This window comes from Salmo salar, chromosome 24, assembly GCF_965601325.2.
Source record: "Salmo salar chromosome 24, fSalSal1, whole genome shotgun sequence".
Lineage (NCBI taxonomy): Eukaryota > Metazoa > Chordata > Actinopteri > Salmoniformes > Salmonidae > Salmo > Salmo salar.
Genome location: NC_138314.1, coordinates 17009049 through 17036999, shown reverse-complemented (window position 1 = coordinate 17036999; position 27951 = coordinate 17009049). Strand labels below are relative to the sequence as shown.

At 45.6% G+C, this 27951-nt stretch overlaps 1 protein-coding gene across 3 annotated transcripts; it reads right to left on the bottom strand.

Annotated features, from left to right (window-relative positions):
• Positions 1-27729, bottom strand: epg5 (ectopic P-granules autophagy protein 5 homolog (C. elegans)). 3 transcript variants are annotated; one of them, XM_045707094.2, is made up of 47 exons: positions 27640-27719; positions 27132-27230; positions 26856-26954; positions 26008-26709; positions 25620-25880; positions 25299-25497; positions 25030-25166; positions 24736-24843; positions 24469-24542; positions 24013-24121; positions 23723-23837; positions 23147-23297; positions 22902-23051; positions 22609-22766; positions 22272-22423; positions 22027-22167; positions 21713-21874; positions 21512-21634; positions 21170-21432; positions 20494-20634; positions 20127-20271; positions 19772-19969; positions 19507-19614; positions 19212-19331; positions 18284-18450; positions 17537-17764; positions 17336-17459; positions 10652-10796; positions 9650-9821; positions 9395-9560; positions 8199-8341; positions 7941-8097; positions 7558-7752; positions 7231-7444; positions 6966-7141; positions 6658-6865; positions 6478-6553; positions 6164-6267; positions 5836-6011; positions 5425-5628; positions 5014-5223; positions 4708-4852; positions 4385-4627; positions 4003-4216; positions 3705-3917; positions 2058-2172; positions 1-1973 (listed from the first exon to the last, which is right to left on the bottom strand). In XM_045707094.2, the coding sequence occupies exons 3-47, from the start codon at positions 26901-26903 to the stop codon at positions 1791-1793; spliced, it is 7743 nt and encodes a 2580-aa protein (XP_045563050.1). In that variant the 5' UTR covers positions 26904-26954; positions 27132-27230; positions 27640-27719; the 3' UTR covers positions 1-1790. The 3 variants fall into 3 exon arrangements, with proteins under 3 accessions (XP_045563050.1, XP_045563048.1, XP_045563049.1); XM_045707092.2 differs by lacking the exon at positions 27132-27230 and having other exon boundaries at positions 27640-27729; XM_045707093.2 differs by lacking the exon at positions 27132-27230 and having other exon boundaries at positions 26856-26976; positions 27640-27720.
• Between the last annotated feature and the right edge of the window lie 222 nt (positions 27730-27951).

Here is a 27951-nt window from a genome sequence, read left to right as displayed (position 1 = left end):
TTTCAGTTCAGAAAAATCATTTATTCCAGATCCAAATTGCGGTATCACACTTCTAGACACCATATCACCAGCGGTGGAATTGGGGGAGAATGTGTGTAAACACTGTTCCCAGAGTCAATTCCTTAGTGATTATTCCCCCCAACATTACCCATCTGTATATTATGATCCTCTGCTAGGCATGCCTGTAGACGAGGCTGATCATATACACACAGCCAGCCAACGAGGGGTACATTCGTCGGGGAGGGGCGGCGCACTTCCCCATTCTAGGCTACTGAACAAGGAGTCATGTCTGTTTTACACCTTACATTTGTATCTGATCGCCCTGTAACATTGCTCCCAACTGATCAAGCCCCTGGCAGCCCATAGTCAGGCTGGCAGTAAGGCAGGTTACATACTGTACAATCATATCACTGCTGTTGTTCCTGCTGCTGCGTCATACCATAGTACTCTGGAATATATGGCTGCATCTCGAATGGCACCCAACTACCTATATATAGTGCTATACTTTTGACCAGAGTCCCATAGGTCCTGGTCAAAACTAGTGCACTATAAAGGGAATAGGGTGCCATTTGGGAGACGTACTGAATAATAACCACGTGTGTTTCTCCAAAGCATAGAAGACAAGATGGTTTTTCCTAATGCTAATTGATAAGTTGAGTGTATTTGGCACAAACAATAAAAGCACTTTTAGCCAATTCAACCATTCTACCTTCAGTCATAGCAGGCCATGTAACTGATGGGTTGATCCCCTGGCATTCAATACTGGTATGTAAAATCTTCCTCCACATGCACCACTGGGGATGAACTTAAAAGAGCTCTAAATAACTTAAACATCACACGTTATAATTTCCATCATTAAATGTTGATCACAGAGAATAAGTGAAATCAGTGCCACTGGTTAATGGTAATGTCTGTGAGTTTGTTTCTCATACTAACTCTGCTTCATAATTGTCATCCAACACTTACAACATCAGCCATGGGCAAAATGTGGAGGAACTGCTGAAGTAATTAAAAATAAAAGGCAACACCCTTTAAAAAAGAAAGAAAGCTAATTCGCAGCAAATAGATCGAGAGAGAGAGAGAGTGTGTGTGTGTGTAAGGGCTCTATTTAATCAGATCCGATTTAGCCGACATCCGGTCCTTTTGACAGTGTCTGAGGTGGAACTGCTTTATTGCTGGCAAATCCACAAGTGGCTCCTGGCATTATACCTAAAACGGGCATTGCCAGTAAGACAAATCCCATGCAGCCTTTTTACAAGATCAAACGCTGGAATGTGAGATGTAAGATAGAAATCCTTATTATTTTGTTTAATGATTTTCAATTTGAGCGTAATTATTTCTATATAGCCTAGACCTTTTCGTTCTGAACTAATGTGAGTGGGACTGGTGTGGCTTCGTGACAATGATCAAGAGCAGCTACTCACCGGTTTGACAGCTCCAACACCGTTGCACTTCATACACGGCCAAAACATCAGCTATGCGGTTGTCGGCTATTGCCAGATAACGCTTGATCTGATTGAATCTATGCCTAAGTATCACACTCTAATAAACTAGACCTTTAACTGATAAACCTATAGTTGTGCCACAATCACTAGCAGTCAAATCAATATGGCTATCAGTCCAGCTCCAGGATTCGATGGCTAGTAGGCTACTAGCATATCGGTGCACATCCCAAATGACACTATAGTCCCCATGTAGTTCCCTACTTTCACCACAGGATAGACTGCTATTTCTAACTTTTCCTGTTTAGCATACTGTGTCACCGTGCTAGCCGATGCTAACTGGCGCTGCTATCGTATGATGTTGAGGTATCCTTGGTCTGGGTAGAGGAGGTTGGCCAGCAGAGAAAGGAGGCAAGGTCCATCTCTAAGACAGTGTCCTGGGTAGTGGATGAACTGGACAGCTTTTCCTATTGAGTCCTTTAGGTCAGCATACTGTTTACTGCTGGGCATGGACTCCAACACAACCAGAGCCTAGAAACACACACGAAACACACAAGCTGAGCAACTCTGTGTGTGTGTGTGTATATACATGTATGCGTATGTATGTGTGTGTACCTGTTGTGCTTTAGCAGTCAGCTGCTGGTCGGTGCTGGGCTGGATGCGGACCTGGTCCTCTGAGGGAATCTGGACTGAGAGAAACGCAGACAGACTGCGCACCACCACCCTGAACCTAAACATGCACACACCGGAGTTACCAAAAGAGTCACACAGTAAACACCCAAGGTGCCTTCAGAAAGTATTCACACCCCTTGACTTTTTCCACATTTTGTTAGGTTACAGCCTTATTCTAAAGTTGATTGGACTTATTATTTTATTTTCCCCTCAATCTACACACAATGACAAAGTAAAAATAGGTTTTCAGAAATGTTTTAAAAAATATAGATAAAAAATAATAATCACATTTACATAAGTATTCAGACCCTTTACTCAGTACTTTTTTGAAGCACCTTTGGCAGCGATTACAGCCTCGAGTCTTTTGGGTATGACGCTAACAAGCTTGGCACACCTGTATTTGGGGAGTTTCTCCCATTCTTCTCTGCAGATCCTCTACAGGTCTGTCAAGTTGGATGGGGAGTGTTGCAGCACAGCTATTTTAAAAGGTCTCTCCAGAGATACTCGATCAGGTTCAAGTCCGGGCTCTGGATGGGCCACTCAAGGACATTCAGAGACTTGTCTCGAAGCCACTCATGCATTGTCTTGGCTATGTGCTTAGGGTTGTTGTCCTGTTGGAAGGTGAACCTCCGCCCCAGTCTGAGGTCCTGAGCTCTCTGGAGCAGGTTTTCATCAAGGATCTCTCTGTACTTTGCTCCATTCATATTTCCCTTGATCCTGACTAGTCTCCCAGTCCCTGCCGCTGAAAAATATCCCCACAGCATGATGCTGCCACCACCATGCTTCACCATAGAGATGGTGCCAGGTTTCCTCCAGACGTGACGCTTGGCATTCAGGCCAAAGAGAATCATGTTTCTCATGGTCTGAAAGTCTTTAGGTGCCTTTTGGCAAACTCCAAGTGGGCTATCATGTGCCTTTACTGAGGAATGGCTTCCGTCTGGCCACTATACCATAAAGGCCTGATTGGTGGAGTGCTCCAGAGATGGTTGTCCTTTTGGAAGGTTTTCCCATCTCCACAGAGGAACTCTAGAGCTCAGTCAGAGTGACCATCAGATTCTTGGTCACCTCCCTGACCAAGGCCCTTCTCCCCTGATTGCTCAGTTTGGCTGGGTGGCCAGCTCTAGGAAGAGTCTTGGTGGTTCCAAACTTCTTCCATTTAAGAACGATGGAGGCCACTGTGTTATTGAGGACCTTCAATGCTGCATACGTTTTGTAGTACCCTCCCCCAGATCTGTTCCTCTACACAATCCTGTCTCGGATCTTCCTTCAACCTCATGGCTTGGGTTTTGCTCTGCCATCCACCGTCAACTATGGGACATTTATATAGACAGGTGTGTGCCTTTCCAAATCCACAGGTAGACTCCAATCAAGTTGTAGAAACATCTCAGGAATGATCAATGGAAACAGGATGCACCTGAGCTCAATTTTCAGTCTCATAGCAAAGGGTCTGAATACTTATGTAAATAAGGTATTTCTGTTTTTCTAAAAACCTGTTTTCACTTTGTCATTATGGGGTATTGTGTGTAGATTGCTGACGATTTTTTAACATAACAAAATGTGGAAAAAGTCAAGGGGTCTGAGTGTGAGTACCTGTTGGATAGGGGTGATCGGCGGCCCAATCCTATAGCCCCCAGCAGTCCTGAGCCGAGTCTCTCCTCTCCCATCTGAGAGAGCCGTGTCTGCAGCCGCAGCAGCCCCGCTACCACGGCTGGAACCTCCCCCAGCCCCTGCTGCAGATGCTCCACATACACACACAGGGCCTTGTGCCACCAGAGGAACAACTTAGCCTCATCATGGGGACCACTGGTAGAGAGAAAAAAACTATATTACCAACACACACACAGAGACACACACACACACACACACGGGGGGGGGGGGGGGGTCAGACCTGGGAAAGACCTGACTGTTCCATGTGTTGAGTAGAGCGAGCGTCCTCTTCTCATTGGCCACTGTGTGTTCCGTGTTGAGGCGCTGCAGGATGTAAGCATAGAGTGTCAGGAAGCTGCCTCCTGATTGGCTCTCAGACAGGAAGTCGTCCACGGTCAGTTCAGGCACCTGCAGGGACGCCAGCACAGGACCCCACCCGACACCCTCCTCTTCCGCTAGAGTGAGAAAAATGAAGAGACGGAGGGAGGGAAGAGCAAGCGAGTGAGGTTTTCACCTCATGTATGAAATAAAATACATCTGTCCGTCACCAGTACCCCCTGCTGATAAACCCTGACATAGACCCTCCCCTAAGACCTTCCCATGGTTACTGTCTCCGTGGTTACCATAGGTGAAGTAGGCGGTGATGCAAGCCTCGGTGATGCGGGTCATGTGGCGTACGGACGCTAGGCAACGGGAGCAGGCTGTCAGGAGCGGCAGCACTGGGAAACCCTGCCCCTTCCTGTCCAGCCAGCCAATGACACGAGCTGCCAAGGCCTCGCCTGTAGACACGCCCACTCCGTTCAGCAGAGCCAACGAATCACAGAACAGACTACAGAACGCCATGTGTCTCTGCTCCAAGCCCACCTCTACACACACAAGAGACAGAGAGACAGAAAGAGATTATTGATGGTTATTGATGAAGGTGATGATTATGAAGAGTTCTTACCAGGTGGGTTGAAAGTGATGATGCTCTCCAGTAGTGCCTCTAACTGCGTCTCCAGGTTAGCCAGACTAATACTACCACTCTGCTCCAGAGAGACCAGACACTGGACACACCAGCGCACACACACGCCGGCCTTCAACGTCTCCTCCTACACACAGAGAGAGGGGGAGATTAATGCATTCATTTTGTCTGTGGTAATGAGAGAGACAGTCAGTCAATCTCTCCTCACTCTAATATAGACTGTCTGTTTATGATAAAACTAGAGAAAGAGAGGGAGGGTGACATTCTGTTGTGTTCCCTCTTTCTCACCCAGTATGGCATCCCATGGGGGCGTGGCTGTAGCCCAGCAGCGCTGCGTAGTGATAGGAGCAGCGTCTGAGGGGCGGAGTCTTTGCTGAGCAGCAGAGCGTGAGGGTAGTGGGTGCCTACATATCCCATGATCCCTTGGTAGGAGGAATGGTCCACCTGGTGCCATGGCAGGGAGGCGGACTGGACCAACAGACTAAGGAGAGGGGAGTCCTGGAGGACAGAGGGGAAAATAAGCTAAACCAGGGACAGACCCACGACAATTCCATCACCCACAAAATACCCACTGACATGGGGAGTTAACAGAGCTACACACCAGTCATAATGAGGTAATACATGAAGAAATAAACAACGAGAATACAAAATTGTGTACAAACACAAATACAGCTATGCAGTGTCCTAATTCTCCCTCACCGGTTGGCTGAGAAGCTGCTCTTCTTTAGTGAGGAACACCAGCATGTAGAGTAGATAGACCAGCATCTTGTGTGAGTCTGTGTGTATGTTAGTGTTAGAGCTGGCCGGAGTTTGCAGGCTGTCACTCAGAACGCTGACCCAGTTGACCTTACAGAGGACTGCCCCTAGGAACAGGAAGCAGCTCTTAGGACTTCCTCTCTCCACCTGCAGAGGCACAGATTAACGTTGGGTAAAGAAACACTCTACACCTCCCTAATGCTACATCGCACAGCACTACCCGCAAACAAGTCCTATTGACTGTGATACTCAAAAAGTGTACGAGGAGTCAGTTTGCTTTAGGAATCCAATGAGTTGTGGGTTGAGGTTAGGGATTAAGAAGTCTGGGGTCAGAGTAAGGGGTCAGGGTCTTACATTGAACAGCTGTTCCATGAGGTGTGTATCGGGGTGCAGGTGAGTCCAGGGCAGGCTGCCGAGGTGTTGGTGGTAAAGATAGAGGAGGTACTCTGGTGTACGAGGAGAGCTGCAGCTGTCACAGTACTGCATCAGACACAGCCACAGAGCTCCACGCTGCCCGGGGAGGAGGCGGTCTGACACACACACACACACACACACACACACACACACACACACACACACACACACACACACACACACACACACACACACACACACACACACACCTTAAATGTAGGCTCAAACACATGAATGACTTGCATTACATCTAACATCACACACAAACCTCTGAACTTGTGGTGTAGTGTTTGGGTCAGCTGGGTGTAGAGGTCCACAAGACAGCCTGCAGCGCTGGCATCTGACTCCAACCAGGGATAACACCTCGGATTACTGAGAGAGACAGAAAGGAGGAGAGAGAGAGTAAGAGAATATAGGAGAGAGCGAGAAAATATTGTAGTCCAAACAGCGCAATGCCACAGGCCTGTAGTTTTGTTAGCGTTATGCAAGGCAAAGTAAGAAAGGGGGGAGGGAGATAGAAAGACAGTGGCAAAGATGGAGAGGGAGAGAGAACTAGACGGAGGGATAGAGAGGTGTGTTTACCTGACATCGTCTGTCTCCAGAACCAGGATCCAGGGCTTAAACAGCCGGACCATCTTACCGTGTAGATCCTGCAGGGCTGAGAGAGACAGAAAGAGGATGAGAGGTGGGGAGGAGGAGAGATGTCAACAGCGACTGGGGGGAAAAAAAGCAGAATGTCTTAATGAAAACTGTGTCTGGTACCTTTCAGCACTCTGGCTCCCCCCAGTGGCTCCCTGGCGCAGGCGTTGAGCTGCAGGTCGATGAGGTAGCCAATCAGATATCCCCAGAACGTGGTGACCTCACTGACGTATGGTGCCCAGGCGGAGTAAAGGCCAAAGCTGCGGAGATCCGACTTACTGAGACGACAACGCTGAAAATACTCACACAGCCAATCAACCGTCTCCTCCACCTGAGGAGGGCCAATCAAGAGACAAGGCAGGGTTAAATAAACTGGACTGGAAATGAACAGTATTGAATATGAAGATTTAGGAAGGACTTTCAGCACTCACCTGCTGAGGAGAGAGGGTGATGGGGGCTTGGCTGGGGGAGATGGATGTGGGTTTGGGGGTATCTGTGGTCCCGGAAGCCTCTGCTGTGGGTTTGGTGTTGCAGGGGGGAGGAGAGATGCCCAGCACACACAGAGTCACCCTCCAACACTCCGGGCTCAGCAACTGCTCTGTCGAACCTGACAATGACACACACAAACACACGTTCGACGTCCACACACACGTTGCATGTTGAAGTCCGCAATAAGAGCAAACAAAACAGTCTTACTGGTCATGAGCAGGCGCAGGCAGTCGCTGTAGTGGTCAGGGAAGTGGTGTCTGAGCAACAGGGTCCAGTGTCGTGTGAAGAGGTGAAAGGGCGTGAGGAGGTCAGCCTCGGGGTCACGGCCACAGGAACACAGAGCAGTGTGGACCAGCTCTACCAGTCTACTACGCTCTGAGAACACTGGCTCGGCCTTACTCAGCCACGCACTCAGGTCAAACTACAGGGAGAGAGAGAATCTGGTCATCTGTGTGATGTGTCGAGGTGGAAGTGTGTGTTCTGTGTGGGTGGTGTGTGTAGCTGTTGTGTATGTTTCTGAAGGTTGAGGCTGACCTTAGTGAGCAGCATGAAGATGACATCAGCGCTGTCAGGGTGCAGTGATGTCACCACTTCCTTGTAGAGAGAGACAAGCTGATTGGGTGCAGCGTTTGGGGTGAAGAAGGGGGAGAGGAGGGGACACAGACGTCTCTGCTCCAGGATAGTGCTGAGGACACGCCCGCACTCTGCCTGGTTGCCCTGGATAAAAACCTACACACACAAACTGGATTAACACCTACACACACACAAACTGGATTAACACCTACACACACACAAACTGGATTAACACCTACACACACAAACTGGATTAACACCTACACACACACAAACTGGATTAACACCTACACACAGTCACGTCCTATGTGTATGAAATAACTTTGTTTGTGTGTGTGTAGTACCTGTCCCAGTATCTCGACGCAGGAAGAGAGGTACTGGCGAGTGGGTGGGTGGCGGAGTGTGTCCTCACAGACGAAAGAGACCACCTTGTAGAATGCAGCCACTCCTACACACTGCACTGCTGCCGTCGGCTTGGCCTTGTACAAATTCACCAGAGCACTGCACACACACACGTTTATTTACTTTATGGCACATATCACTATCAACAATTCTAATTGAGAAATCATTCATACAGGTATGGTGTGTGTGTGTGTACTGACGTAATGAATTTCTCAGTGTGTACTGCAGCCTGGGCAAGGCTCTGAGGAGGAGGAGTCTTGGCTTCCGTCTGCAGCTGCTTAATGTCGCTTCTCAGAGACACGATCTGAGTCTCCACTGCTTCCTGCTTCTGTACACACTCGCACTGCACACACACACACAAAGAGATGGGAATGAGGGGAAGAGGGGAGGAGGATGCATGTTTACAAAAGGAACACCTATGGGAGAATGCTATTCATTGACTACAGCTCAGCGTTCAACACCATAGTGCCCTCAAAGCTCATCACTAAGCTAAGGATCCTGGGACTTAACACCTGCCTCTGCAACAGGGGCCCCTCAGGGGTGTGTGCTCAGTCCCCTCCTGTACTCACTGTTCACTCATGACTGCACGGCCAGGCATGACTCCAACACCATCATTAAGTTTGCTGATGACACAACAGTGGTAGGCCTGATCACCGACAACGATGAGACAGCATGTAGGGAGGAGGTCAGAGACCTGACCGTGAGGTGCAAGGACAACAACCTCTCCCTCAACATGATCAAGACAAAGGAGATGATTGTGGACTACAGGAAAAGGAGGACCAAGGCCGCCCCCACTCTCATCGATGGAGCTGTAATGGAGCAGGTTGAGAGCTTCAAGTTCTTTGGCATCCACATCACCAACAAACTAACATGGTCCAAGCACACCAAGACAGTCGTGAAGAGGGCACGACAAAACCTATTCCCCCTCAGGAGACTGAAAAGATTTGCCATGGGTTCTCAGATCCTCAAAAGGTTTTACAGCTGCACCACTGAGAGCATCCTGATGGCTTGCATCACTGCCTGGTATGGCAACTGCTCGGCCTCCGACCGCAAGGCACTACAGAGGGTAGCGTGTACGGCCCAGTACATCACCGGGGCCAAGCTTCCTGCCATCCAGGACCTCTATACCAGGCGGTGTCAGAGGAAGGACCTAAAAATTGCCAAAGACTCGAGCCATCCTAGTCATATACTGTTCTCTCTGCTACCGCACGGTAAGCGGTACCGGAGCGCCAAGTCTAGGTCCAAGATGCTTCTAAACAGCTTCTACCCCCAAGCCATAAGACTCCTGAACAGCTAATCAAATGGCTACCCAGACTATTTGCATAGAATTTTCAAGCAGAATCATCCCATTCTGAAAATGAATTCAAAACAGAATTGACTCGTATAAAAGTCCTACCGTGACAGTGATGTGTGCCGCTCCCTGGCAGGGCTGGCCCCCCCTCTGCCCTCTGCACTCAAGCGCCACGGTAACCTGCTCTGGCCTGTTCCTGTAGAGTAGAGGAAGACTCTCCAGCAGCTCTGACTCCAACGCCACCTGCTGGGCCTCCCGAGACACTGCAAACCTGAACACACCAAGCACACTGTGAGCCATGTCCCAAAACATCACATACAGGTATACATCAATGGCGTGACGGTTGGTGTGTGTGTGTACCTGGCCTGCTCCTGCAGACAGCAGAGGTCCTGCTGAAGGAGAGTGGAAGCAGCAGCAGGGTCAGCGAGGCAGGCGGAGGGGACCTCTGGTACCGGAGCCCTCTGTGATTGCAGCTCGGGGAGCGGCAGAGGGATAGCGTGCTTTTGCAGGTTAGACTGGATACGCTTCCTCGCTACACACACACAAAAAGGTTACAACAACGACAATAACAAGGCCGCTCGGTTTGTTAGCACTAGAATCATTTCCAATGTACACCCTACCTAAAAGCGAGCGATCGCTTTGTGCACAGGTAAGATCAGGGATATTGCCCCTGCGTATTGAAACAGGTAAGATCAGGGATATTGCCCCTGCGTATTGAAACAGGTCAGTGTAATGGTGAAATGTAAGAGGAAAGACTAATGTAAATATTGTGACCTTGATGAAATAGAGAATGAAATTAATTTGATCCTCTATTGCCCTTTCTACCATGATATACGCTTGTCCTTATTCCAGAAAGCCCACCAGATATACCCTGGAATTATGTGGCTGAGCCATGAGGAAAAACTGAAATGTTTTTTTTCTGTCAATTATGTATTGCCATTTGCAGAATTTTTTGATAAAGCCTGGAATAAAAGAAAAAAGGTACCTATAATTAAATTATACAAATATTTTGCTCCCACATAGCGAATGGCACCTATGTATATAGGCTTGTCTCACACATAAATCTTCTCTGTGTCAGACTTGGTTCCAACGCCTTCCGTGTATTTTCTGTATTTAACTATATTATTTTTACTGCTCTAGGGATAAATAATTATTGCTTGGATAACCTTATTTACGGGTTTACTTTTCCACTCTTTATCCGCTGCATCCTGCACAGAACACTGGAAGAATTATCACTGTGAATTATTGTAATGTGTCAATTAATCCCATAAGGAATGGGCTGCCAACCAGACGAGTTGACACAAGAATAAAACGTCATTCATTCAGTCACAACTGCTATGTGCTGAGGCTGTGTTCATGTACCTGCGCTGGGGTTGGTGTAGTCAGTGAAGGCAGGGTTGTTGCTCTGTATGAAGGTGGGTTCATTCTTCACTTTGTCCCAGAGATCCAGCACCTCCCTCTCATCATACTGGACACGCTCCAGGTCCACATACTCCACCCACAGCTCCTACACTCAACCAATACAATATGATACATCTAGCAAGCAATACAATATGATACTTCTAGCAAGCAATACATCTAGCAACCAATACAATATGATACATCTAGCCACCAATACAATATGATCCATCTAGCAAGCAATACAGTATTATACTTCTAGCAAGCAATACATCTAGCAACCAATACATCTAGCCACCAATACAATATGATACATCTAGCAACCAATATGATACATCTAGCCACCAATACAATATGATAAATCTAGCAACCAATACATCTAGCAACCAATACAATATGATACATCTAGCAACCAATACATCTACCCACCAATACAATATGATACATCTAGCCACCAATACATCTAGCCACCAATACAATATGATACATCTAGCCACCAATACATCTAGCAACCAATACATCTAGCCACCGATACAATATGATACATCTAGCAACCAATACATCTAGCCACCAATACAATATGATACATCTAGCCACCAATACATCTAGCCACCAATACAATATGATACATCTAGCAACAAATACATCTAGCCACCAATACAATATGATACATCTAGCAACCAATACATCTGGCAACCAATACAATATGATACATCTAGCCACCAATACAATATGATACATCTAGGCACCAATACATCTAGCCACCAATACATCTAGCAACCAATACAATATGATACATCTAGCCACCAATACATCTAGCCACCAATACAATATGATACATCTAGCAACCAATACATCTAGCCACCAATACATCTAGCAACAAATACATCATGATACATCTAGCAACCAATACATCTGGCAACCAATACAATATGATACATCTAGCAACCAATACAATATGATACATCTAGCAACCAATACATCTAGCCACCAATACAATATGATACATCTAGCAACCAATACATCTAGCCACCAATACAATATGATACATCTAGCAACCAATACATCTAGCCACCAATACAATATGATACAACTAGCCACCAATACATCTAGCCACCAATACAATATGATATATCTAGCCACCAATACAATATGATACATCTAGCCACCAATACAATATGATATATCTAGCCACCAATACAATATGATACATCTAGCAACCAATACATCTAGCCACCAATACAATATGATACATCTAGCCACCAATACAATATGATACATCTAGCCACCAATACAATATGATACATCTAGCAACCAATACATCTAGCCACCAATACAATATGATACATCTAGCAACCAATACAATATGATACATCTAGCAACCAATACATCTAGCCACCAATACAATATGATACATCTAGCCACCAATACATCTAGCCACCAATACAATATGATACATCTAGCCACCAATACAATATGATACATCTAGCAACAATACATCTAGCCACCAATACAATATGATACATCTAGCCACCAATACATCTAGCAACCAATACATCTAGCCACCAATACAATATGATACATCTAGCAACCAATACATCTAGCCACCAATACATCTAGCAACAAATACATAATGATACATCTAGCAACCAATACATCTGGCAACCAATACAATATGATACATCTAGCAACCAATACAATATGATACATCTAGCAACCAATACATCTAGCCACCAATACAATATGATACATCTAGCAACCAATACATCTAGCCACCAATACAATATGATACATCTAGCAACCAATACATCTAGCCACCAATACACAGCCTACTGATACAACTAGCCACCAATACATCTAGCACACCAATACAATATGATACATCTAGCCACCAATACAATATGATGCATCTAGCCACCAATACAATCATGATACATCTAGCCACCAATACAATATGATACATCTAGCAACCAATACATCTAGCCACCAATACAATATGATACATCTAGCCACCAATACAATATGATACATCTAGCCAACCAATACATCTAGCCACCAATACAATATGATACATCTAGCAACCAATACAATATGATACATCTAGCAACCAATACATCTAGCCACCAATACAATATGATACATCTAGCCACCAATACAATATGATACATCTAGCAACCAATACATCTAGCCACCAATACAATACATCTAGCCACCAATACATCTAGCCACCAATACAATATGATACATCTAGCCACCAATACATCTAGCCACCAATACAATATGATACATCTAGCCACCAATACAATATGATACATCTAGCCACCAATACATCTAGCAACCAATACATCTAGCCACCAATACAATATGTTACATCTAGCAAGCAATACATCTAGCCACCAATACATCTAGCAACCAATACAATATGATACATCTAGCAACCAATACATCTAGCCACCAATACATCTAGCCACCAATACAATATGATACATCTAGCCACCAATACAATATGATACATCTAGCAACCAATACATCTAGCCACCAATACAATATGATACATCTAGCCACCAATACATCTAGCCACCAATACAATATGATACATCTAGCAACCAATACATCTAGCAACCAATACAATATGATACATCTAGCAACCAATACATCTAGCAACCAATACAATATGATACATCTAGCCACCAATACAATATGATACATCTAGCAACCAATACATCTAGCCACCAATACAATATGATACATCTAGCCACCAATACAATATGATACATCTAGCAACCAATACATCTAGCCACCAATACAATATGATACATCTAGCAACCAATACAATATGATACATCTAGCAACCAATACATCTAGCCACCAATACAATATGATACATCTAGCCACCAATACAATATGATACATCTAGCAACCAATACATCTAGCCACCAATACAATATGATACATCTAGCCACCAATACATCTAGCCACCAATACAATATGATACATCTAGCCACCAATACAATATGATACATCTAGCAACAATACATCTAGCCACCAATACAATATGATACATCTAGCCACCAATACATCTAGCAACCAATACAATATGTTACATCTAGCAAGCAATACATCTAGCCACCAATACATCTAGCAACCAATACATCTAGCAACCAATACAATATGATACATCTAGCAACCAATACATCTAGCCACATACATCTAGCCACCAATACAATATATCTAGCCACCAATACAATATGATACATCTAGCAACCAATACATCTAGCCACCAATACAATATGATACATCTAGCCACCAATACATCTAGCCACCAATACAATATGATACATCTAGCAACCAATACATCTAGCAACCAATACAATATGATACATCTAGCAACCAATACATCTAGCCACAATACAATATGATACATCTAGCCACCAATACATCTAGCCACCAATACAATAGGATACATCTAGCAGCCAATACATCTAGCAACCAATACAATATGATACATCTAGCGACCAATACATCTAGCCACCAATACAATATGATACATCTAGTAGCCAATATATCTAGCAACCAATACAATATGATACATCTAGCGACCAATACATCTAGCCACCAATACAATATGATACATCTAGCAGCCAATACATCTAGCCACCAATACAATATGATACATCTAGCCACCAATACATCTAGCAACCAATACATCTAGCAACCAATACAATATGATACATCTAGCGACCAATACATCTAGCCACCAATACAATATGATACACCTGGCCACCAATACATCTAGAAAACCAATACAATATGACACATCTAGCCACGAATACATATCGCCACAAATACTTCTAGCCACCAATACAATATGATACATCTAGCAACCAATACATCTAGCAACCAATACATCTAGCAACCAATACAATATGATACATCTAGCGACCAATACATCTAGCCACCAATACAATATGATACACCTGGCCACCAATACATCTAGAAAACCAATACAATATGACACATCTAGCCACGAATACATATAGCCACAAATACTTCTAGCCACCAATACAATATGATACATCTAGCAACCAATACATCTAGCAACCAATACATCTAGCCACCAATACAATATGATACATCTAGCAACCAATACATCTAGCCACCAATACAATATGATACATCTAGCCACCAATACAATATGATACATCTAGCCACCAATACATCTAGCAACCAATACATCTAGCCACCAATACGATACATCTAGCCACCAATACAATATGATACATCTAGCCACCAATACAATATGATACATCTAGCCACCAATACATCTAGCAACCAATACAATATGATACATCTAGCAACCAATACATCTAGCAACCAATACAATATGATACATCTAGCAACCAATACATCTAGCCACCAATACAATATGATACATCTAACCACCAATACATCTAGCCACCAATACATCTAGCCACCAATACAATAGGATACATCTAGCAGCCAATACATCTAGCAACCAATACAATATGATACATCTAGCGACCAATACATCTAGCCACCAATACAATATGATACATCTAGTAGCCAATACATCTAGCAGCCAATACAATATGATACATCTAGCGACCAATACATCTAGCCACCAATACAATATGATACATCTAGCAGCCAATACATCTAGCCACCATTACAATATGATACATCTAGCCACCAATACATCTAGCCACCAATACAATATGATACATCTAGCAACCAATACATCTAGCAACCAATACAATATGATACATCTAGCAACCAATACATCTAGCAACCAATACATCTAGCCACCAATACAATATGATACATCTAGCCACCAATACATCTAGCAACCAATACATCTAGCAACCAATACAATATGATACATCTAGCGACCAATACATCTAGCCACCAATACAATATGATACACCTGGCCACCAATACATCTAGAAAACCAATACAATATGACACATCTAGCCACGAATACATCTAGCCACCAATACATCTAGCCACCAATACAATATGATACATCTAGCCACCAATACAATATGATACATCTAGCCACCAATACAATATGATACATCTAGCAACCAATACATCTAGCCACCAATACATCTAGCAACCAATACAATATGATACATCTAGCAACCAATACATCTAGCCACCAATACATCTAGCAACCAATACATCTAGCCACAAATACTTCTAGCCACCAATACAATATGATACATCTAGCCACCAATACATCTAGCCACCAATACATCTAGCCACCAATACAATATGATACATCTAGCCACCAATACAATATGATACATCTAGCAACCAATACATCTAGCCACCAATACATCTAGCAACCAATACAATATGATACATCTAGCAACCAATACATCTAGCCACCAATACATCTAGCCACCAATACATCTAGCCACCAATACATCTAGCCACCAATACAATATGATACATCTAGCAACCAATACAATATGATACATCTAGCAACCAATACAATATGATACAGCTAGCAACCAATACAATATGATACATCCATCAACCAATACAATGACACATCCATCAACCAATACAATGACACATCCATCGACCAATACAATGACACATCCATCGACCAATATAATATGACACATTTATCAACCAATACAATGACACATCTATCAACCAATACAATGACACATCTATCAACCAATACAATGACACATCTATCAACCAATACAATGACACATCTATCAACCAATACAATGACACATCTTTCAACCAATACAATGACACATCTCTCAACCAATACAATGACACATCTCTCAACCAATACAATGACACATCTCTCAACCAATACAATGACACATCTCTCAACCAATACAATGACACATCTTTCAACCAATACAATGACACATCTATCAACCAATACAACACATCTATCAACCAATACATCTATCAACCAATACAATTTAACACATCTATCAACCAATTAAATACGACACATCTATCAACCAATTAAATACAACACATCTATCAACCAATTAAATACAACACATCTTTCAACCAATACAATGACACATCTATCAACCAATACAACACTTCTATCAACCAATACATCTATCAACCAATACATCTATCAACCAATACAATTTAACACATCTATCAACCAATTAAATACGACACATCTATCAACCAATTAAATACAACACATCTATCAACCAATTAAATACAACACATCTATCAACCAATACAATGACACATCTATCAACCAATACAATTTAACACATCTATCAACCAATACAACACATCTATCAACCAATACAACACATCTATCAACCAATACAATGACACATCTATCAACCAATACAATTTAACACATCTATCAACCAATTAAATACGACACATCTATCAACCAATTAAATACGACACATCTATCAACCAATTAAATACAACACATCTATCAACCAATACAACACATCTATCAACCAATACAATTTAACACATCTATCAACCAATACAATTTAACACATCTATCAACCAATACAACATGAAACATCTATCAACCAATACAACACATCTATCAACCAATACATTAAAGGCAAAGCAGAGGCAACAGTGGCAAGGAAAAACACACGACACACACACCTGTTGTTTGTGCATGACGTTGGCCAGTCTTTGGGGGTCATACTGTGGTGGGAGAGAGGGCAGATACACTTTCTTCTTCTGAAGAGTCTCATCGTCCAACCACACGGCAAACACACCAAACAGCCTGTAAACAACCAATCAGATCAGCCTGGGAAACAGCCAGTCACAAAGTTAAGGGGAGGGGCTAGTAGCTGTACGTACCTGACCAGCTCTGTGTGTATCTGTGGGGAAGTGAGGAAGAGCTGTGGAGGGGAGTTGGGGCGGTCCTCTCCCTGGCTGGGGGTGTGTGTGGGGGGCACCCTCAGGGCCTGGCTGGCAGTGTGGTGGAAGTCAGACACCTCCTGTAGTCTCTGTCTCAGATCTCTCAGTAACACAGCCTGAGACGAGCCCTGGAAGAACCGACGACCAATACAGCCCCCTGCATCCAGACTGCAGAAACCAGAAACAGGGGGACACTGAGAACATTACTGAATTTATACCAGCTTAGAGCAGAGGTTCTGCAAGTGGGGTCCGCAGCCAAATCTCGAAATAAACTAACAGATTCAACTCATTTGGGCCAAAAGAACCGTGGAATAAGTTTAGAAGGTGTAGTACAACATAATATTATTCATCTACAATTTATATTCTTAACCCTAGGCAACATGGGCCTGGGAGGCTCACAGGGATATCGGTATCCACAGTACTCCACCAAGTATTTCCCCAATTGATTCATTTGTTTACATATAAATGCCCTGTAACTTAAGCTGTAAAACTCCCATGTTCTCTCTCTGACAAATGTGTAGAATTGCAGGAAATTATCTTGTAAACGTCAACATTCTCACACTGATGTCAAGAGGCAGGACTGTAAAATGGTCCTTCCCAGGGCCAGAGACTGGGTTCGTCCAGACATGCACCGCCGAAGTCATAGAACCCCTGGCCTAGAGGTTATGGTGTGTGTGTGTGTCGTACCCATACTCAGGTCCTGGCTGTCTCAGGTAGAGCTGCAGGAACCTCTGCCAGACGAGGGGGAGTAGCGGGTGGTCAGGGGGTGTGGACAACGCCTGACATGCCCACCTGTACACCTGCAGCCGCTGCAGAGATGGCGCCACTGGGAGCTTTAACCGCTGCTGGGCCTTCTGTCTCACACAGACACAAGAAACACAAAGACCATGTATCTCAGATTAAGGCTTAGAAATCTCTCATAGTTGTATTGTTCTGCTGGTCAGGTGAGAGGTTGGGGTTGGAGTGTGTGTGTACCTTCAGAGCCTGGTCAGGTGAGAGGTTGGAGTGTGTGTGTGTGTGTGTGTGTGTGTGTGTGTGTGTGTGTGTACCTTCAGAGCCTGGTCAGGTGAGAGGTTGGAGTGTGTGTGTGTGCACCTTCAGAGCCTGGTCAGGTGAGAGGTTGGAGTGTGTGTGTGTGTGTGTGTGTGTGTGTGTGTGTGTACCTTCAGAGCCTGGTCAGGTGAGAGGTTGGAGTGTGTGTGTGTGTACCTTCAGAGCCTGGTCAGGTGAGAGGTTGGAGTGTGTGTGTGTGTGTGTGTGTACCTTCAGAGCCTGGTCAGGTGAGAGGTTGGAGTGTGTGTGTGTGCACCTTCAGAGCCTGGTCAGGTGAGAGGTTGGAGTGTGTGTGTGTGTGTGTGTGTGTGTGTGTGTGTGTGTGTGTGTGTGTGTACCTTCAGAGCCTGGTCAGGTGAGAGGTTGGAGTGTGTGTGTGTGTACCTTCAGAGCCTGGTCAGGTGAGAGGTTGGAGTGTGTGTGTGTGTGTGTGTGTGTGTGTGTGTGTGTGTGTACCTTCAGAGCCTGGTCAGGTGAGAGGTTGGAGTGTGTGTGTGTGTGTGTGTGTGTGTGTGTGTGTGTGTGTGTGTGTGTGTGTGTGTGTGTGTGTGTGTGTGTGTACCTTCAGAGCCTGGTCAGGTGAGAGGTTAGGATCAGACAGTAGTTCATGCTCCACACAGCGTCTCAGCTGAGAATCCTCAAACATCCCCTCCATGTTCAACACCAGCCACGCAAACCACACCTAAAACACACACCGTTATCACTTCACATACAAACCACACCTACACAGACTTTTTGTTTAGGTGTGGTTTTTAGCAGAATTTGGGGAAAACGCAGCAAAAATGTTTCCTTCTGTTTCACACAGAATGACAGCACGGATACGACAAGTTACATAGGACTGAGGTTAAAGTTCTCACCTCCCCGCTCAGCGATTGGCCCTCAATGAATGAGGGTGTGGCATTTCCAGCAATCCAGCCAACCAGGGAAGAGAGCAGACCCCGGTCTCCATGGTAACCTAAGGCAATCTACCAGAGGGGTGGGACAAGAGCATCACAGACTGATCTACAGTGTGTGTGTGTGTGTGTACACTCTTTCTTCACAGAAAAAGAACACGCACTGATCAAAATAAGCATAACAGCTGAAATATATGGGACTCTACATCTCCTGTCTCTCTGTGTGTACCTTGTGCTGCTGGTACAGTAATCTCTGTATACACTCCTCCTGGTGGTGTGTGAAGGCGGAACGACAGATCTGATCCATCAGGAATAGAACGGTCCTGTCTCGGTACCACAGGTTCTGCTGGGTTAGAATTCCCACCCAGAACTCTAGAACCGCTGTCGGACCCACACGACCTGGCCTAGAACTCTCCACCACGTGAGTCTGAAAGAGAAGAAACACACACACACACACACTCATCGTGAAGAGATTCATGGACTGTTCAGAGGCAAGAACATCCACTTCTACAGCTGGCCAAACTACTGATCTGGTTAACCCCATGTTTCACACCAGTTCTGATGTATTAGGTGTGTGTACATACCTGTATGACACTGTTGAGCAGGCGTACCATGTCCCCATAGGTGCCGCCAGTGAAGAGTGGCGCCACCCTGTGGGTGACCTGCTGCGTTACACCCTGAGGACACACACCGTCACACTGCAGGAACAATTGGATACAGCCCACAAACCTGGCACAGAGAGAGGAAGAGAGACAAACATATACTGTAGTCCAAACATAGCAATACCACAGGCCTCCAGTTGTGTGATATTTTAGTGGGACTTTAAGGTTTAGTTTAGGTAGGGGTAAAAGGTACTGACAGTTAACTTTAGAAGCTGAGCAGGCAGAAAAGAGGGAGGATGTTGTCCAGTACAGAGGAAGTAGGGTCTAGGACACAGTGTGTATCTCTTACTGTGTGTTCTTCAGCAGGTAGAAGCTGAGAGGGTAGGTAGGAGGGAGGATGTTGTCCAGGAGATGGACAGCAGCTCTCAGATGTTGAGACTGAATCAGGTTCTTCAACAGATCCACTCCCTCTGTGCAAAACACCTCCAGACTGGGATGGGATGGGATGGGATGGGATAAGACAGACAGACAGACAGACAGACAGACAGACAGACAGACAGACAGTTTAAACACATGTGCAGTGTGTTTGTGTGTATTTGTGCTGTGGTCCTCACCAACGGGCCAGATGGCTCATAGGGATAGTGACTTTGCTCTCTGTGCCGAACACCGCACCTTGCTTCACTGACCTGTCATACTAATAACTGCACTATACTGCTTTTGCACCATGTACACTTCTTCACAAGACGGTATATACACACACACACACACACGTCACAGCAGCACCCCTCACTCTGCATATATAGATATATCCTCACTGTAGCTCAGCCTATACTCTAGCGTTTTATGATTGCTGTATTTATATTGTATATTCTGTATGTCGACTTTGTGTAAATTTCTCTGTCTGTATTCTGTTTGTACATTTGTCTATTGCTGTCAGCACCTGTTCATTAAGTCTAATTCCGTGTATGTGGAAATGTACTTGGCGAATAAAGGGATTCTGATGTGAGAGAGAGAGCAGATGGTACCTGTGTCCTATGGTTGTCATGGCGATGGCCAGGTAGCAGCCAATGGGAAGGCCCGCCTTTACGGCCCTTAGAACAGGGTGCATGTTGGGGGCGTGCGTGAGCTCGGGAGAGGGGTTAGGGGCAGAGCCGGGGATGGACCAGGCTGCTTGAGGGTACTGGGTGTTGCCATGGAGCTTCAGCCTTAGCAACAGTTGCCAGGCCCACTGGCTGAAGGAAGCCTCAGGAGACAGACCCAGACGGAGAACACTAGCCAGGTAGGACACCTGATCGACAGAGAGATGTGTGTTAACCTCAGAGATGAGATGGGTGTATGATGTGCACTTGTCTGTGTGTTTGCGTTACCTGTTTGATTCCCTCTGAGATGAGTCCATTGTATGGCTTGTCTGTGAGGTATTTCTGATAGGCTTCTGCCACCAGCAGAGCAACTTCACTGTGGAGAGAGGAGGGCAGGGCCAGAGTCCCATCCTACAAGACACACGCACTCAACATTACACACTGTACACACTCAAACTCAATGTAGGGTTAGGTGTGTGTGTGTAGTACCTTTGTGTAGCCCCAGTCCAGTCCTTCCAGTAGAACACAGGCCAGGCTGTTCTCCACAGCAGAGAGGGGGTGTTGGAGCAGCCAGCCCCCGATCACACACACTTCCTCCGGGCTAGGACGCCACAGGAACAGGGGCAGCTCCTTACTGAGGTACAGTGCCACCTAACATACACAAGGCTAATCAACATGCAGGTGTACTTAACCGAACCACCTCTTTTACACTTGAAGTCTTCATCCCCATCCTTTCCACAGCAACCCCAGGAGTTGACAGACGCCACGGGCGCGCACGCACACACACACAAACACACACTTACCATGCCGACTGTCTCGATGGTCTCTCTGAGTCTGTCCAGCAGGACTGAGATGACGTAAGGATGAGCGGTTGCTATGGCGGCCAGCAGCTCCCGCCCCACCTTCGAGTAGGTTTCCCTCGTAGACACACCCACATAGGACACCTGGAGGCAGGGATGGAAATAAAGGGTGTCCTGCAGTAGAAACTGGCAGCCGGCTTTTTCTGCGACCTCTACTCATTCCGTGTGAAAAAGGATGTGCGTGTTACCTGGAAGATGAGGAGAGCTATAGTGGTAACGAAGGGGGGGTCAGAGTGGTGGGCGGGCATGGCCATGTGAGCTAGCGCCGTGAGGAGAGAGATTCCATCAGAACTGTTGACCTCACACAGCCATTTCTCAAACCTCTCCTGGTGACACGGCTCTGCAATACACGTTAGTACATCATCAAGGCACGGTCCCTCTGCTGACACACTGTGTATGTGTGTGGATGCATGATACTGAGCTCTATTCTGTGTTTTTGTTGCTGTTAGTACATTGGGTTTTTGGAAAAACTACTTGATGAATACAAGTCATTCCTATCATCATTATGTATGTGCGTGTGTGTACCTCTGAGGGCCTGTAGGCAGGTGTACGTGTTGTCTGTAGAGTTGAGTGTGTCCGGTGCAGCGGTCTCTGCACACTGCATCACGTACAGAACTCTCCACAGCATGGAGCTGGACAGGGTACCATAGGGCATCTCTGACATGAACAGCCAGATACCCAACCTAGGAGAACACACAGTCAGATAACACACAAACACTTTACACACACACACAAGTATGCACGCACTCCCCAATCAATATTCTTACTGCCTTGTAAGAATAGACAGCCAGAAACATGACATTTCTTCCCCCTCGCACCTCTTGTTTCTGAGGACGTGTAGTACAGCTCTGAGGAACAGATGGTCGTATTCTAGCTGCAGTTTCTCCAGAGAGATGGTACTGGGCCGGGCTGGACCAGCAACACTCACATACTGGGCCCAGTGATCACTGACGTAACACACCGTCATCCTGCAGGGAGGGAGCGCACAGGAGGCAGCGGTTACACACTTTTACAAAACACATCTAGACCTCCATCTAAAATGCGCTGCGTGTGGGTGTCTTACCGTATGGTGTGTCCGATGCGTTTGACTAGCTGGCGGTAACGAGCGCTGTCGTAGGTGTTCAGACCCACAGCTAGCAGCTCGATCAGTGACGAGGCGAACGCAAACACACGCATCATCTTCTGACTGGAACAGGCCTTGGGCTCATAAACACCTAGATAAAGGACATCCGTTATAAAATGGTAGGAGAGTCACAGAGCTACACACACACACACATCTGAAGCCAAAAAGCAGGCACCAGAATAACTGAATTACCACGTCAGTCAAATACATGACAACACACGCGCGCACGCATACACACACTGCTTTACTTTCGTGAAATGTCAGGACTTTTTGGAGTGTAAAAACGTTTGACCATTAAAAATCGTATTTTCCCTAATCCTAACCCAACCCCAAAACCCTTAAGCTTAAAATAGCACTTGAACAAATTCAGGTCCTGACTTTTCAAAAAAGTTATTGTTTTCATAACTTTTCAGGACATTCGGGTGAAATGTTAGGACATTGGGATCCTGATAATGTAGGAAAGCAAGTACACACACACACACACACACACACACACACACACCCACACACACACACCCTTCTTGCTCATCTCCAGCAGGTGTGTGAAGAGCTGTTGGAAGGGGAACTGGGACAGCAGGGAGATCAGGTCCTCTTCACACAGTAACAACCAGCTGCTCCCTGGGTCCTCATCCTGAAAAACACACATGCACATCAGCAACCTTACAACACTTCTACCAACGTTCCTAGGTTTAAATTCCCTGAAATACCACACACACCAACACACCAACACACACACACACACACACACACACACACACACACACACACACACACACACACACACACACACACACACACACGGTTACCTCTTCTCCCCCTTCATCCACTAGGGTCCAGTTGCCAGACTCAGGTCCGGAGGCTGCAGCACTCTGACTCTCACAGGGCTTCATGTGGCTCATGAACTCAGCCCGGTGTCTAAAGATGAAAGGTCAACAATCAGAGAGAAAAACCCATAGGGAGCTAACTTGAAATGTGCAACAACAAAAAAATCACATAAATAGGTAAGGATTAGAGATGAAAGGTCAAGGTTAGGGCTACCGGACTGAAGAAATTAGGGTGGTGACATGTAGGGTTAGGGGTCAGGGGCCAGAGTGAGAAGTTAGGGTTCTTTACCAGACTGAAGACATGAGTATGGTGACATGTAGGGTTAAGGGTCAGGGGCCAGAGTGAGAAGTTAGGGTGCTTTACCAGACTGAAGACATGAGGATGGTGACATTTAGGGTTAAGGGTCAGGGGCCAGAGTGAGAAGTTAGGGTTTTTACCTGACTGGAGACATGAGGATGGCGAGAGCCTGCATGAACTGCTGTACTCCAGAGGGGTTTCCCAGGACCTGGATCTGAAACACACACCCCCAAGCATGTTATAGTTAAGACTGTTAACGTTTACCTGGCAATGAAGCCATTGTTAGCCGAATATGATAACCTGCCAAAAAGCATACAGAAATAGTGGAGTGAGCCTTCATTCATAAACCAGGCCTACTTTCGAGGAAATCAAAACAATAAACAAACTAGATAGAGGGTGTGTCTCACCTGTAAGAAGGCTGCAGCCCACTTGCCCACCCCTGCAGAACAGCACAGCAGATGGTTCAACAGGTAGAGGTGTTCTCCTGATCCCCCCACACGCAGTAACACTGCCACCTATACACAACACACACACACACCACAGCATAGCGTAGCATGACTAAACTGCACAACAGGTGGGACAACACGTACTGCTGTACCAGGGCTAGTGTTGAGGTCTACTGTGTGCGTGTGGTGTGCGTGGTGTGCGTGTGTGTGTGTGTGTGTGTGTGTGTGTGTGTGTGTGTGTGTGGGGGGGGGGACCAGTCTCTGCAGCCAGAGGTGGATGTCTGTCTGGAACTGTGTGTCGTCCAGGACTCTCCGTGTGAAGCTGAAGAGAACACTGATGCTCTCCTTCAGAGGGAGGAGGGAGCTGGGCTGGCTCTGGGTACCACACATATCTACAATACACAAACACACATACACTTGGCTAATTAAACAAAGAAACACACTAAACGTGTACAATATGGTAAATATGAAATGAAATCCCACCTGTGCGTATATGTATGGTGTGTGTGAGAGTGTGTTCTCACCGTGGAGCAGGCAGTGTAAGTATGACTCCACCTGAAGACGTGACAGCAGGGCTGTGTATGCGTGCAGCGCCACCTTCTGGTGCAGGAGTTCAGAGCGGGCCTCGAACAGCTTCCGCAGCTCCACCAACGCAGCCTCACTGAAGTCAGCCTGCTGGAAGCGGTGGTAGCCATAAACCTTGGACTGGTCCCCACACACACCCTGGAGAGAGACAAAGAAAGGGTTTAAAGAGAGAGATGAAGATCAGAAGTGTACTGTATAACTTTGTAGCTTCTGTGTTATGTGCTAAGTCGTATACTAACATAATGTATTTAACCACATACCTGAAGTGTGAGCTGTTCATCTCTGAAGCTCCAGAGTCGGTTCTGTGTGGTGTTACAGTCGGAGGTGTGTGTGTGGAGCTGTGTGTGTGCGTGTGTCAGCTGTCTGCGGCAGCGCCAGTAGTTCTGCAGGAGTTCTGTCAGCTCGTGGCCTTCCTGCCGGGCCAACACTGCGAACCGGGCTGCACACACCTCCACCCCCTCCACCCACACACACAACCCCCCACCCGGCTCCCACACACTCAGCTGCTCCAACGAGAATGCCTTCAGGAAAAACACAAGACAGTCGACACTATAAATAAATATTATTCACCATTCTTTTGTAACATAGATAGCTTTGTAATATAAAGCGGTTCGAGCCCACTATGGGTTATAGTAAGTGTGTAGTTACGTGTAGTTCTGGGCTGGGCTGGGGTAGTTCAGGGTACAGTCTAGTCCTGGAGCCCTCAGATGGAGCTAGTTCCACAACAGGCTCCAGACTGGGAGGACACTCCTGCTCCCCTAGAGGCAGAACAGCAGGGCCCCTTGTCCCACAGGCCCGCAGAGCCTCCTCATGCAGCTGCATCAGGGAGCCCTCCTCCAGTGTGGGTAGTGAGGGGTACAGGGCAGGGGCGCTGGGGGCCAAGGGTGTCTCAAGCGTCGTAGATATGCAGGCCTGAGTCTGGATGTGGGTTTTGTTCTGGGTCTCGCTCCACACCTCAGTGCTCGGTGGTTCAGCTCTGAGCTCAGCCCCTTGGGCCTCTCCTCTCCCCTCATCCCTCTTCTCTGGCTCTGTCTCAGAGGGATTTTCTAGTGTCTGGGGTGAGGTTGATGATGATGTCTGTGATAATGTGGATGATGATAGTGTCTGTGATGCTGGTAATGATTCCTCTGATGTCTGTGGTAATATCTGTGTTGATGGTTGTGATGTCTCTGATAAAGTCTCTGATGCCTCTGCCAGGCCCTGTTGTTGCTCTGTCCCCTCGTAGGGCAGACTGAGGGGGATGTCTGTGAACTCAGAGCTGGGTGGGGCAGCAGCACCAGCTTCCTCATCACAACCAGCAGAGAGAGCTGTGGGACTCTTCACTCGTCCACTCTGCCTCTGTTTCCTGTCCTGTTGGGGGTAAGATACAACAGTTGTGACTGGTTATTACTCATGAATAATGACAGGGTAATACATACTATCATATGCTTTCACCATCATTCGATAAACAGACAGTAGTCTGCCCTCAGGGACATACAGGAGTGTACTGTACATACCTGAGACCTGCTACTGGTCTTAGACTTCTTTTGTCTCACAGCCTCCATCTATCATATCCTTCACACCTTGTTCCTCACACCACATTCACCCTAAGGCTTCTAAGGGGAGAAAACAGCGGGTCTGTTAAATGAGAGCACAACAGTCAGCTCACAGTCTTTGGTACATGATTATTTTCTAATCTCACATTAGCCAGTTTGGTCCTGGCTGCCAACACAGGGCCAAATGATAATACTGTCATTCATGCGTCAGCAAAACAACACCACTCACTTACTCACGTGACTACTGATGATAAACATGGACCTAGGTGTGTGTGTTATCTTTACATGAAGGCGGTTCTTGTTAGCAAATAGGCGTGGTTTCAGACCAGTTTCGAGCTGTATAGGGTAAGGGTTAGCTATTTAGAGTTAGCTAGTGTCGGGAAAACGAAACACATCCACCCCTCTCCTCGCACAGCACTAGCAAAGCAATGGCTAGAGAGGGTGTAATGACAGTCGTCGGTCATCATGGATAGCACAGTGTACCCCAGTTTACCTATCACTGTCAGTTGATTCCAAATAAGCTCTGCCATCTAACTATCTTAAACAAACTGGGGAAAACATATTGTCGTTAACGTTACTAGCTTGCTAGCTAGCTAGCTACACGTAGCGCTCTCGAGGAGTGCGAAAACAATGACATAATATAGATAGCTAGCCCCATTTTTTTTGTGTGTAGCTAACGTTAGCTATAATGATCAGCTGTAAACTGTAGGCTAAACCCCTAAAAAAAATGTACAATGCTACCTACCTTTGTAAAACAATTTGATCAACGCCAGCGAAGTGACATTTGGCAACACATCAGCTGTTATTTGTTTTGCTCCAGGAAGGAACAGTTATCGCGATAATATTTCGTCACATGACTTCTGCACTATCTTTACGTAACACAAAAAGTGCCTACATCAAATATTATTAATATACTGACAAGATACATGTCAATTCAATTCAATTGACTTTATTGACATGGCAAGTTAATTATTACTTACATTGTCAAAGTATACATACAGAAAAAAATTATATATATATATATATATATATATATATATATATATATATATATATA